The sequence below is a fragment of the Equus przewalskii genome, chromosome 24, assembly GCF_037783145.1.
Source record: "Equus przewalskii isolate Varuska chromosome 24, EquPr2, whole genome shotgun sequence".
Taxonomy (NCBI): domain Eukaryota; kingdom Metazoa; phylum Chordata; class Mammalia; order Perissodactyla; family Equidae; genus Equus; species Equus przewalskii.
The window spans coordinates 20,780,131-20,795,363 of NC_091854.1; the positions used below are offsets into that span (position 1 = coordinate 20,780,131).

The 15,233-nt window shown below is 34.1% G+C and overlaps 1 protein-coding gene across 2 annotated transcripts in view; it reads left to right on the forward strand.

The window, feature by feature from the left end:
- The window catches only part of PIGK (phosphatidylinositol glycan anchor biosynthesis class K), a 110,122-nt gene that overhangs the window by 59,253 nt on the left and 35,636 nt on the right, over nt 1–15,233 (forward strand). For both annotated transcript variants that reach the window (XM_070592031.1, XM_070592030.1), the window contains exon 10: nt 13,639–13,723. In XM_070592031.1, the coding sequence (XP_070448132.1) occupies nt 13,639–13,723 (85 nt within the window). The remainder of the gene's footprint in view (nt 1–13,638; nt 13,724–15,233) is intronic.

Genomic DNA, 15,233 nt, shown 5'->3' on the forward strand with positions numbered 1-15,233 from the left:
GTGAGAAAAATATCATATTATGTTTCTTCATGAAACAACCATTTATTGACAGTTTTCATTTGAGCTGCAGATGACATCAATCTATCCATATCCAACATTGACTAATTCTATTATTCTCCATCTTTCTCTGTTTGAAATTCAAGTATACAAAGTTCTTGTCATACTCAGTGATATCCCAGACTTCACACTTTCTTTAATTTGATGGCACTGTCACATATTATTCTGAAAGTACTTTCACTAAGGGAAGCATGAGCTAATATTATGGGATGTCTTTTTTCAGTGAGATTGATCAACTTTATTTTAACTTCAGTGTTAAGAGCCTTTCTTTGCTCTTTATCTGGTGGGACCAGCTTCTAATGTTAATTAATATTTTCCAGTATGATTTCTCAAAAGTGAAAAACAAACGAAAATTAATGATATACAAGAGTTCGAAGGATATGATCTCAGAATACCTGAATTTGTCCTTGATAACTAAGTGTGGATACTGGCTGAGCATTACTTTGTATCACACTGTGAGTAGTTATGGACCTGGTTTAATTGGTCTGAATCTCTCGCCAGTCAGAGATTCAGATACTTGGTGAGCAGTTTAAACTGGGTTATATTAAAATTAGTATATCTAATTTTTTAAATGTGCATTTCTTTATGCAAAATATATGTATATTATGAGTATGTATATTGAGAGATGGACTAGGAACATAATATCTTAGATTTCTATTAGGTGACTTAAGTATTGCATGCTTTAAGACATTCTTTTGCACTTTTGCCTTAAGGTACTGAGAGAGGTAATAATGAGCAAAATTCTGAGTATAGGCAATCTCTGGCTTAGAGATACTACCCTTAGTTTCTGTTGCATGCAATAGAAGGAGTTGTAACTGCTCTTATTGCTTTGCATAAACATGGTGTATGCATTTAAACTCTTGTATCTAATGATAAAGCTCTAATTTACACTTTAAAAAACAACTGATGTTCATAAGATTTCTCTTTAGTATCCTAAAACACTAATGTATATCTTCTAAATCATACAAAATGATTAAAATATATTTTGTATGGTTTTAGTGTTAGGGGTGATTTTCTTTCTTTCTAGTTCATTGAAAATTAGGCACAGTGAAACCTAGAGTATCCAGAAATCAGGTAACTTCTAGTAATAGAGTACATGAAAGTTGCCAGTGAGCTGGCTCTGAATATGAAAAATCCCATTTTTACCTTAGATGTAAAAACACAACTTGACTTTAATGGCCTTTGGCAGTCACAGTTTGAAATTTCTTCAAAAGGAAACATTTCTCAGTAAAAGTATACCCTGTAATATTTGAAATTAGAAACATTTAACTTTTTCTAGAATAAGAAATTAATATAAATGATTTAGAGAGGTGGTTTGAAGTTAATAATAAAGAAAAACCAATTGACTTCACTTTCAGAATTGTTGCTGACTCGAGTTTTCTGAAAAGCTCTTCTGTTACAAAATACTTACATGCTCTATAAATTACCAAAAAAGCACTTTACAATACAGGGCTGAGGTACCAAGAAAGTAGTTGTGTGAAAACAACATTGTTTGATGAATGGCATTTCTGGCTTTTTCCAGATTGAACTAGAACTGGTGGCTCCCCCTTACTCAGTGGAGGGGGCTGCACAGGTTCAGCTGTCCACAGTGTTTCTAGATAGTCGCAGCTGGTGTTCCAAACATGCAGCTTCCCTAAGCAGTTGGCAACAAGCTCAGACTGTTTGTCTCTCTTTGCAAGGCCTGGTTAGACGTACTATAAAGAGTGTATCAGTGGGTGGGGGCTCTCTCCTAGAGCCAACCCATGGTATGTCTAGCTGCACCTTAATCCAAACATGCCTTTACAGGGGACCATGTGCTTTATCTTGCTCAGGCCCTTGTATCTCTGAGACAGGAAATATTTGCGGGAGCCCATTGCTGAACAGTGGTTCTCATTAGGAAAGTCCACTTTCCTCAATAATAGGGAAATCTCTTGGAAAAAAACATATAGGAAGCTAAAATCCATGTGGTAAGTAAACATGGAAGGCAAGGTTCTCTAAATGGTAATTACTGATACAGAAATCTAGAGTTTTGAGTTCAAATGGCTTTGTCTGAGGGTCAGGACAAAAGGCTGTGGGTCCATTTGTAGATAGTTGGGCTTAAGAAAATAACCATCTGCTTCAAAGAGGTTGCCCAGATAAACTGATATTAAAAAATGAACAAAAAATGACATTTTCAAACATACAAAAGCTGAGGGTATTTTGAATCAGTACACCCTTACTTAAACAACATCTAGAGGGACGCACTTCTTGAAGAAGGCAAAGCAGCCAGCAGAGAGGTCAGGGTGTAAAGAAGAATGCTGAGCTCATAAATTAGGACAAATGTGAGTAAATTTAAGCAAAAACTGTGTGCCTTTTATAATTATGATGAGAATAGTAGCCATGATGATACTTATTTGGAGGAGTAAATAAATCAAAGTACTAATATATTTAATAACAATATTATGTAGGAAGGAGAGGAAGTGATTGGTTTTAAAGTATTCTGAGGTTTTTTTTGAATGGGAGGAGAAGAGTAGTAAGTTTTAATAACTTTAGACTATAAAGTAAGTATACATTTTACATTTTGAGAATGACCACTAAATGAATAGAAATAGAAGAAATAAGACAAAAAACAGTGCAGAAGAAAAAAATGAAATTAAAAAAGTCAATGAGGAAGCAGGAAAGGAGTAAAGATGAAACATAAAGCAGAACAAATAGAAATTACAAAGTAAGAAGACAGAAATAATTATAATGTTATAACGATAAATTTAAGTAAATTAATCTTAGTTTAAAACAGATCATTACAGTAGAATAAAAAGAAATCTACATACAGACAGAAAACGTAATCCCATTAAATAGCTGAAAATAAAAGGATTACCAGGCAGCTGCTAACCAAAAGAGAGCTTATATATATATAGTTGTATTAGTATTATACAAAATAGACTTCAGGAAGGGTGTTAGCAAGCATAAAGAGGGCAACTAACGGTAAAATGTTTAACTCATCAGGAAGGTAAAAGCATTTCATTAAACTTTTAATTATCTAATAATAAAGCCACAATATATTTTAGAAAAATTTATGTACTTTAAGAAGAGGTTGATAAATTCACCATTGTAGTGGAGCATTTCAATATCACGTTATCAGAAATTGATAAAATATTCCTCCAAATGTTTTGAAATTGAAATGTGAGCAATATGGTTAACAAATTTGATCTGATAGATTCAACAATTAGAAAATAAGCATTCTTCTCAAGCTAAAATGTAATATTTAAAAAAATTGACTCAGTTGGCCAAAAAAGCATGTTTTAACAACTATAAAGTGTTTGAATCTTATGGAACATATTTTTTGCTGTTCACAATATAATTGTTACAATCAATAGCAAAAACGAATTGTTTAAAATATGTATGTATGGAAATTTAAAAACACACTTTGAGTAATTATTGGAATAAAAAAATCAATGGAAAATTTAAAAATTCTTAGAACTGAGTGATATTGAAAACTTTAAACATCAAAAGTAGTAGGATACAGTTTCTGCTTATGGAATGATGAAATAATTTGTAACAGGCTTATGATCCCACCAAGAACAGCTAGAAAAGCCAGACAAAAATCAAATTTTCTTTTCTATTTTTGGTGAGGAAGATTGGCCCTGAGCTAACATCTGTGCCAATCTTCCTCTATTTTGTATGTGGAACGCTGCCACAGCCTAGGTTGATGAGCAGTATGTAGGTCTGTGCCTGGGATCCGAACCCGTGAACCCTGGGCCACCGAAGCAGTGTGCGCGAACTTAACCACTACACCACTGGGCCGGCCTCAAAAGTCGTATTTTTAAAGACATTAGGGAAGTATAGAAACAATAAGGACTAAGAAGATAAAAACCCAGATTTGGGAAAACTTCTTAAAGGTGAGCTGAAAATCTGTAGCCTCTTTTCCACTGGGTTAATTTACTGATTCTAAGAATAGGTCAAAGGTTGAGAATCTGGCCTAGGTCCAGCCAGTGGGTCATTGCTTATAGATAGAGAAACCGGAAAAATGTTTGGTGATTGTGTGAGGCTCGAGTGACACAGTTGTTACTCAATCACAAAACCAGTTTCCCTTTCAAGATATTTGCCTCAATCACATGACTAGTTTCTCTTTCAAAATATTTGCCAAATTTTGAAGCTACAGGAAAGCTATCTGTTAAGCAGAAAACCTCTGAAAACCAGAGCTGAATTTACTAATTTTGAATTCTAAGGAGAAAAAGATCTGCAAGATAGAGTCCCTGAAGAACATACCAGGTGAGAGTTGACAGTCCTGGAGACGGTGGTGAACGGACACAGTTTTCAGCTACTTTTCCCCTTGGCTGTATTTACTGATTCTGGCTGCAGCAAGAGCAGAGATCAGGAAACTCTGGCCCATGGGCCAAATCTGGCTTGCTGCCTATTTATGTAAATAAAGTTTTATTGGAAAACAGCCATACTCATTCATTTATAGATTGTCTATGGCTGCTTTCAGGCTATAATAGCGGAGTTGAGTAGTTGTGATGGAGAGTGTATGGCCAGAAAGCCTAAAATAGTTATTCTCTGGCCCCTTACAGAAACAAGTTGTTCACCTTTATGCTAGAGGAATCTGGGTTTGGCCTCTGATGAAGGGCCACTGATGGAGACAGTGTGACCAGGACAGCTTTTGGCAATTCAGTGGGGCTAGAGTGCCTAAATCTGAAGCTGCACAGGACAACAGGACAAAGATCTAAGGCAGAAATCTTTGAGAAGCATAGTGGAATTTTCTGCAATCTCTCTTTGTTGAGGGGACAAAGACCTGCCAGCTTTCAGTGTAAATCTTCAAGGACCTCACCATAAGAATAGGGGCAAACTGAAGGTAGAGTGAGTCTTATCAAAATTATAAGGCAGTTTTAATTCAGCTCAGTTCCTGATTGAATGGAAGTGATCAGACCACCACTCTCTAACTGCCTAGAGAGGGAAGTGTAGATCTTCTCAGATGGAAATAGCATTATTGGTAGCTTTTTTAAAAAATTATAAATATGCAGTGTCCTATACACAATCAGTCAAAAATTACTAGGCACATAAAAAGGAGGGCACTATGACCATATACGAAGAGAAAAACAAAAAACTAAGTTGAGGGGATAGCCCGGTGGCGCAGCAGTTAAGTGCGCATGTTCTGCTTTGGCGGCCCAGGGTTTGCCGGTTTGGATCCCGGGTGTGGTCATGGCACCACTTATCAAGCCATGCTGTGGCAGCCGTCCCACATATAAAGTAGAGGAAGATGGGCACGGATGTTAGCTCAGGGCCAGTCTTCCTCAGCAAAAAGAGGAGGATTGGCAGATGTTAGCTCAGTGCTGATCTTCCTCAAAAAAAAAAAAAATAAATAAATAAAACAAAGGAAATGATCAATTCTATTATTAAAAAAAAAAGTGGAATGAAGAAGCAGACCTAGAAGTGATCCAGAACTTGGAGTTAGTAGATAAGAACCTTAGAGTAACTATGATAATATATGTCCAAGAAAATAGGAAAAAATTTCTTGAAAACATATAAAAAGATAGGAAATTGACCAGAGAATATGAATATATCTAAAGCAGTGAAATGAACTTTCTAGAATTGAAAAATATATTTTCTGAACTGAAGAACTCAATGGATGGCTTAACATTGAATTGGATACATCAGAAAACAGGATTAGTATACTTGAAAACAATTCGATAGAAAATATCCAAACTGAAGCACAGAAATAAATAAACAAACAGAGTAAGAGACATAAATAAAGAACGAAACATAAATAAAGAAAACATAAATAAAGAAATAAAGAGAGAAACAGACTAAGAATCAGTGAAATGGTGTAACATGTGTAAATAGTGTCTTAGAGGACAGATTGAAAATAGAGAAGCAGCAATATTTAAAGAGATAATAAGCAGAACTAATGAAACACATCAAACCTCAGATTCAGCTAACTCTATTAACTCTAAGCAGGATGAATACAAAGGAAACCACAACTTGGCACATTTATAGTCAAAACACTGAAAAATCAGAGAAGAATCTTAAAGATGCATTACCTTTAATACTGACATAAACCATGGGAGTCATAAAACAATAGAATGACATGTTTAAAGTGCTGAAAGGAAGACAACTTCTAACCTTTAATTCTACACAGCAAAAATATCTTCCAAAAATGAAGGAGAAATAAAGATGTTTTCAGACAAACAAAACAGAGAATTTGTTGCCAGTGCACTCGAACTAAAATAAAAACTAAATGGAGTTCTTCAGCCAGAAATAAAATGATCCTGAAGGGAAGCATAGAAATTCAGTAAGGAATGAACAGAAGCAGAATAGGTAAATATATTATTTAAGATAAATGGATATTGATGGGACAATAAATAAATAAAAGCGATCTCCTGTTGAGTTAAAAAATATTTGTAGAATTTAAAATATGTGACAACAATAAGGCAAAAAGCAGAGGGATAAATAGAATTAAAGTGTTGTAAAATACTATTCTTGTTGGAGAAATGGTAAATGTGTCAGTTTGATTAGACTACAAGTCAGGTTTGGGTCTTCTAATGTCCAAGGTAACCATTATAATAATGGTGAATGTATGTATAACTACCATGTTAGAGGAAGAAAAGGATTAGTAAAATATTTGGTTAATTCAAAAGAGGAAAGAAAAAGGAACATCAAATAGATAGGAAATAGAAAATAGACAATAGTTGTAAATCCAACTACATCAGTTATTAAATTAAATGTAATTGGAGCAAATACCCTCTTTGAAAGAGTAGGTGAATTAACCACAGAACCCCGAAATGTGCCTTTTACATGAGATGTCTCCAGTATCAGGGCACAAAAATCACTTGGAATGTTGCTAAAGTAATACTTAGAGGGGATTTAGGAAAAAAATAAGTAAAAGAAATAAGCCTTCAAGTAAAGAAAATTAGCTTTTTTTTTAATTGTCAAAAATATATACCCTCTCCCAACAAACTACAAACAGGAGGATTAGATGGTTTTCACCATGGCATTTACCACACACAAGAGTGGGGCTGACATACGTGAATAAAAAACGAAAGCATGTTGCCTAACACATTTGATGGAACTGGTTAATTTTGAAACCAAAACCAGACAAGGAGAGTATGAAAAAAATATAAAGCCAGCATCACTTATGATCACAGATGTACAAATCTTAAGTAAAATTCAAATCTTGTAATTTATGAATAAAAATACTTCATGAGCAAATAGAAGTTATCTTAAAATTGCAAGAATGATTTAAGATTAGAAAATATATTAATGTATTTTATTGTATCATTATATTAAATGTGAAATATTTTGTAATTGTTTTGTTACATGCAGGGAAAGCATTTGATTAAAATACATCAATCATTAATGTTGAAAAAAAGCTCCATGGCTTAGCAAACTAGAAATACAAGGGAACTGCCTTGACTTAATAAAGGCCATGTATCTAAAGCCAGCAGCAAACATTATACTTTAGGCTGAATGTTGAGCAGCATCTCAATGGAAGTCAGACAAGATGAGGGTGCACGCTATAATTCCATCTATTCATCACTGCACAGGAAGTCCCGGCTAACGCAAGAAGACTAAGGAAAGAATAGGAAGTGTAAGAATCAGAAGAGGTACACTTTCTGCGTTTTTACGACCAATATAGCCATGCGTCGCTTGGTTTTCTGAGTTTTGTTATATCCACTTTACTCTGTTTTTTGGGAGATATTCTGTCTTAACTGTTAGGTACGTTTTTATGCCACACTGCAAGCTGACAGTAAATAAGATGCGTTTCAACAATTGGGCTACAAATTAATGTAAGCTTAGCTCTCTTGGGAGTTAGCTTTCTGTTCTCTGTCTCCAGTTACGTCTCCTTCCCCTGGCTCGTCCTCGTCCTTGTGCTTCTTCAAAGTAGGTGATAGCCAAGGTTATGTTTTAATATTTTCTCTCACAAGTTTTTAGTCTGATAATTAGAGGAGTGATGATGCTGCGAGTTTGGGAGGGGGTTCTCATTTCAAAGAGATGATGCCTTAGACTGTCGTCTCATTGCTATTTAACCTATCTTCATAAAAATGATCTTCAGTGACCCTTGGGACCTTTCTGGAGTTGTAATAGCATTTTGTGTTTGTCTCTATTGGCCAATAAATTGGAGTTCTTTTCTCCCTTAGAATATCTTTAAACTTTCAGGAATGTTGCAGCCTCTAGGTTTGTCAAGTATATCTTGCACAACAATGTGTGTTGTCAACTATATGAATGCTTGGGCATTTTTTAAAATGCAGTTTAGGAGTGGAAATTTTTCTATCCTTTTTTATTTTTCAAATAAGATTGTATAAGGGAATTAATTTTGTTTTTCTATATACTTTTAGTTTTGAGTAATACTTCTGAGCTATCATGTTCAAGAGGTTACACTAACTTTGGCTAGCTTCGCATTTTTGATATGTTTAGAGAATTTCTCCTTAATGATTTTGGATTACCCTGGATGATGTGTATTGAATTATTTATTGATCTTCTTAATTTTTAGTTTGTATTTGGAATAGCACAACATCTCTGCTTTTCTGTTCTTTTTCATTGGGTATATTTCTAGTATTTGAAAAGATGCTTTGATCTTCTGCCTACAGTAAGCTATGTCATTTTATACACAAATAATCTAATGTCAACATGGCAAGATAGAACAAAAGCTTCACCTGTTTCTGAATCAGAGATGGCCTTATATATGGGCACAGTAAGTAATTTTACAGCGTTATTTCAGGAGTGCTTGGATGGTGCAGAGGAGAAAGATTTTTGAGAGCACTGAGCATCTATGAAAGAGTAAAAGAACACAAAAGAGATGAGGCTTGGTAAAGATGCACTTCATAGGTTTCAGAATTTTGCCAGCAGCATTTTATTTACTTGTGGAGGATTTGGACGATACTTTAATTGCATTTTGATTTGAGATGGTAGCATCATGGTATTGGATCCAAAATCCTTTCCTAGTATAAACAAATTCTGTTTATTATTGTTTTCTACAAAAACAGCTTTTAAAAAATAGTAAAGTAAAAAAAGGAACACACAGCTTTTTCCATGTAGAAATTACTCCCTTATTAAATTATTTAGGTAGATCTTAGTGAAGGATCTTGGAAAAAGATAATAAAAAAAATTTATTGTTTTAGGAGGGACTCAAAATGTTAAATAAAAGAAATAATGGATGGCTTTAAGACAAAGAACTTTACCATTTTGCATAAGAAAATCCCAGGTTCCCTTAGGATGACAGCTGTATATAAATTGAAATTAACATTTTTAGTTTTCTCAGTTTCTGGATTATACTATAAGCATAACTACTTGATCAGAGCCCTGGCTACTGAGGACTTGAGAGATGGGGCTTAGAAAGTGTGGGTGACCTTAGGTGACAATCTTGGGAAAGCACTAATTCTGAGAGAATGGAAGATGCCTCGCAAGGAGGGAGGAGGGAGTGTCCCTTGGAGGCTCGGTGGTGAAGAGTAAGAAAGAAGCAGCTGAAGATAAGGGTCCAAAGGAAATAAGATAAATGAAAAAAAAAAATTGTTTCCACCACCACCATCACAAAAAGTACCATTTATAAAGAAACTATACTTCAGTGTAGCCACAGAGGAGGGTGCTCTTGAAATGAAAACTCAATAAGCCAATTTATCTCCCTTCTTACCCCATCACAAGATAACTTGTTATTGCTGATCCTGAAAAGCCCAATTTAAATAGTCTTCAACAGAAAAAGAATCCAGCATCTGTACAAAGTTACTATAAGAAAACAGAAAATTAAAATCGAATCTTCTCAGCTCACAGAGAGAGAGAGAGAATGAAAGCAAAAATAAAAAGAAAGAAAAGTCACAAAACAGGAATACTGAAACACAACACTGGAACGTGAATAACAAATATTACACAAGCAACTGCATTATGAAAGGACACTGTGAATCAGACACTCCAAAACTCACAGTTGAAATAGACACACAACAGGAAGATGTATGACACAGGAGCTGCCTGAACTCTGGAAATAAAGCGACAAAAATCATTTCAGAAGTGAACACTTAATTACAAGGTACCCACGGGAAGGTAAATACTGCCAAAAGTTCAGTAAGAGACATAAAGAACAGAAATGAAAGAGAGTTGAGAAAATGAAACTGAAGTCAGAGATAAAAGGATCAGAGAGAAAGTGATAGAGAAAATCCAGTATATTTAGTTCCAGAACTTGAACTAGAAAAACAAATGGAAAACGAACAGAAATTATATTTAAAATTATGGGTAAAAAAACTTTTCTGAAGTACAAGGAGATCTGAATATCCATATTGTAAGGACTCCTTTGTTCCTGGCAGAATTGATCTAGACCAACTGACTGTTAGTTATATCCTGTATGCTAGTGTTAGACCTTAAAATAAAAGGAAAAAAAAGACCACCTGAGCCTCCAAGCCAAAACATAATAGTTTAAAAATTTAAAATAAGTTAAAAATGAAAGTAATTAGAATGGAAAGAAAATCAGCTTAACATCACACAGCAACATATAAAGCAAGAAAATGGTGGACAAACATTTTTAAGAAATTCCAAATGAGTAATAATTTTAATTTATTGTAAATTATTGAATAAATAAAAACTCCTAAGTCCATAGTGATACCCAAGATTACTTGTGAATTGCATTTCGAGTGACTTTTTAAAAATGTTCTACAGTTATTAAGAAAATTTTCAAACCTATCCGTGGTTGATGCATGCTGAAGTGTTTAGGTATGAACTGTCATGATATCTGCAACTTGGTTTCAAATGGTTCAGAAAAAGTAAAAAAAAAAAAGAAAGAAAATATAGAAACTTGTTTGGAATTTTTCATAGCAACTACTTGTCATTTTAAAAAGTCACCCAAAACAAATTGCTAGATTTCCAATATTTTTGTATCTTTCCAAATGACTGAGAGACATTTTGTAAGTAAAATATATTCCATCTTATACATTGTTACTTTAGATTTTTGGAATAAACAATGAAGAGTGTCTTTTCTGTATTTCTATATATTCTTAGAATTGCTTCAGTGGTTTAATCTTCATTCATTTTTTTTCAGCAGATTTTTACTGAAACTGCTGATGCCTTAACAGGAATCATGGCAGTGACACCAAACTGTAGTGAGTAGTAGTCATTGTATTTGTCCCTGCCACAGACACGCAGTAAGAAAGAGACAAACATGCACAGATATGTCAGTTTCACTTAGAACTATCCTTGATGAGGAAGGAAAAATTTTTAATTATTTATCTTTTTATTATTGAGTTGTAATAGTTATCTATACATTCTTGATACAAATCCTTTTTCAGATATGTGATTTGCAAAAGTTTTCTCCCATTCTGTGGGTTGTTTTTTAACTTTCTTGATAGTGTCCTTTGAAGCACAGAAGTTTTAAATTTTGATGGTATTCAATATATCTACTTTCCCGTTGTTGCTTGGTACATGTTTTATATACCCAAAAAATGTAGATTGACTTTTTAAATGTACGTTATGAATATTTTAAAATAATGTGGGATTTTTTTTGTCAATTAATATTTATTTTTTCTTTTTTTTTTTTTTTTAAAGATTTTATTTTTTCCTTTTTCTCCCCAAAGCCCCCCGGTACATAGTTGTATATTCTTCGGTGTGGGTCCTTCTAGTTGTGGCATGTGGGATGCTGCCTCAGCATGGTTTGACGAGCAGTGCCATGTCCGCGCCCAGGATTCGAACCAACGAAACACTGGGCCACCTGCAGCAGAGTGCGCGAACTTAACCACTCGGCCACGGGGCCAGCCCCCATATTTTTTCTTATTTTTAATTGTGGTAAATATACTATATTAATTTTCGAGGACTGCCATCACAAAGTACCACAGACTGGGTGACTTAAACAACAGACAGTTATTTCGTCACAATTCTGGAGCCTAGAAGTCCGAGATCAAGGTGTTGGCAGGATTGGTTTCTTCTAAGGGCTCTCTCCTTGACTGACACGTGGCCGCGTCTTCCCCCCTGTGTCTTCATGTGGTCTTCACTCTGTCTCTGTGTCCTACTCTACTCTTAGAAGGACACGGTCATGTCGGCTTAGGGCCTACCCTAACGACCTCATTTAGCCTTAATTACCTCTTTAAAGACCCCATCTACAAATACAGTCACATTCTGAGGTACTCGAGGTCAGGGCTTCAACATAGAAATTTTGAGGGGACACAATTCAGCCATAACATATACATAATATAAAATTTACCATTCTGACTAACCATTTTAAACTATATAGTTCAGTGGCTTTAAGCACATCAACATTATCATGTAACCATCACCACCATCCATTTCCAGAACTGTTTTTATCTTTCAATACTGAAAGTCTCCTCATTAAACAATAACACCCCATTCTCCCCTCCCTTGTCCCTGGCAACCACTATTCTATTTTCTGCCCCTATAAAACAATGTTTTGAGGCAATATTTTTTCATCATTAGTGAGAGTCTTTAAAGTTCTCCCAAACTGATTATTTTTATGCTAATTCTACAAAGTATACACAGACTTTTACCTAGCCAAGAGATTCTTTAAGCTCTTAAATCATATCCAAAATTTTGTCCTTATTTGTATATCTGCCTTTTTCTTGGGAGAGATTCCAGATTTCTCACCATCAGATTCCTTGACTACAGCCCTAGAGGCTTAGACCAGTCTTGTTTGATTATTTTTCAAGAGAATTCAAGGTTTTGATTTTTCAAAACTTAATTTTTAAATTGGTAAGTTAATGTGTAATTTACAGAAAAAAGTAAAAGAAAGTTTAAATATGTTTAGGTCTTATTGTTTTGAAATGTAATGTTTATTTGCTATTTCAAAAAGGGTCAATAAATTTTTAAAAACATTTTTGTAATTCTCTTCATTTGGGGAGATTTTATTTTTTATTCCTACTCTGCACTTTGCTATGTTATACTGTATTATGTATGTATTATGTCAACTCTGCATCTCATTGTAAATGTAGATATTAAAGAAAATATTTTTCATATAAAATAAACTCTGAGAGTTGTTGTCTTCGTTTTATTCATATATTCATTCAGCAAACATTTATTGAGTCCACATTGGATATACAAAGAAGAGTAAGACATGTTTTTTTGTCTTTAAGGAGGTAAAAAAATGTACCTAGATAGGTTTAAATAAATTATTATATTTGAAAGAAGAGTAAACAAAGAAGGAATTGGTGATTGGTCCAAACAGGAAACAGAGTGAAGAAAATCAGAGTCATGGAGCTGCAAGGCCCAGTGGTGGGTGCCACTAGTTGGATATGGCTGAAGCAATAGCCCAGTATATAGAGAAGGAGTTGCTAGAGATGAGGCTTGAATGTGGTTGGAGCCAGGTTTTGAAGACTTTTAAATACTAATAAAAAGCACACTCTATGAACAGGGAGTTCCAAAACATTTTTAAGTCTCAGAATGAAACACAGGATCTGAGAATATTAGGTGATGTCAGCTAATCTTATTACGTAGTAATTAAATGCAATGTGAGTACATTTATAGTTCTGTCATTTAAAAATTATCATTAGGTGGTTTTTCATAGATTATTGATAAATGCTGATTATTTCAAAAATGTGTTTAATATATAAGTTTAATATATTTCATATTTGGCATATTTAAGTATTTGCTCTATTTAAAATAGTATTTACCTTAGTCTTGTGTTTTTTAATTTCTTTTTTCTAGTAATAAGGAAGACCAGATCGATGAAGAACGAATGGAACCTCTGAAATATGCTGAACAGCTTCCTGTAGCTCAGATAATACACCAGGTTTGCTGTCCACTTTATTCTTTTGAAAGAAACAAGATTTTTAATCTCTAGAAAGTAATTGCTTTTGTTAGGTTTTTCAGAATCGATGTGCGGTAGCTGAAAGGCGTTCCTGGCCGTCTATCCCTGTGTGGACTCCGCCTGTTACAGTTGGGAGTCTCATTCAAAGACAGTATTAAAAGGCCACTTGCTGGGTAATAGTAGAAGTCTTACTTATGTGAAATACAGGGTGAAATCAGAATTATCTTTTCTGCATTAACAATGAGACTTAATTTTAGAAAACTTTCATTTGAACCATCGTATATAGTACTTGTTAGTGACAAGGAAAAAACTGAAAAAATATCATTTGGTATAATTTTACTGAGTAGCTAAAATGAGAAAACAATCTTTCCCTACTTCCTCCACCCCACCCCATTATCAGCTCTTGTAAAGTGTGATTCTAAATGTCGTGTGGGCACTTTTTTCATTTCCAATTATAATGACTCTATCATTCCTTCTATATAACTATAATCTTAGAGAAGGCAGCGTGGTAAGTACTTAAACGTAGATTTTGTACTGTAATTTTGACAGCATTTAAAGTGTGCCCTGCTGGGCCAGAATCTAAGAATTTTAAATTGTCTGTTGTTGCGAGTTATGGCCTTTAGACCTAATGGATTTTTCAGAATCTGTAGATTATAGGAAAAATTAAAAGCCTTTAAATATCAGAATTTCTCAGAATTTTAATAAATGCTTATTATTATGAGTCTTTCCGTATGTCTTTATCAATCAAAAGAATTTTTATTTAGCTGATATGGGTTGATTAGAAGTAGTGCTGGTTTGAAAATGCTTATTAAAAGAAACAGGCTTTTACGTTAAAATGTTGGATGTATATATCTTTTCATTTACATTAAAATTTGATAGTAAAATTCTACGAGAAATTACAAAAAATGGTCAGAAATTTGCCACTTTGGGAAGCCTATCTGTGCTTGGTAATCAAGTCCAGTTTATATGTCAGGAATTCCCTAGCGTTGTCAGAGCTTAAATGACCTAACAGCCTGCAAATGTCACATTTAAAATTCTGTCTTCATGCCTGACTCTCAGCATAAATGAATTAAACAGCAGAGCAGGCAGCAAGTCAATATGTTCTTAACAGTAAGAGTGAGCAATGGAACAGTTTGTGGTTTGTTCGGAATAGGTAAATAGAATCTGCCCAGAATAGTTCACCTAGACTAAAATCTGAAACAGGAAACAAGAATTAACCTTTAAGATGGTTGACCAGATGAAATGTCAGTCATGTTTTTATAGCATGAATGAACCAATAACTATGGTTTATGTAACAGCTGCATTTTGCTCTTATACACTGTATAAATTCAAAGATGAAAAATTTTGACCCTGGTGAAAGTTTTTTTTATAATATTTTTGGCAGTATAAGAAGCTATATTAATTTAAACACTGTATTATAAACATTATAGTTAAAATTCTGTAGTATCTGAGTTTGCAAAATTTTGATTTTTAAGAAATTTACACGTTAGGA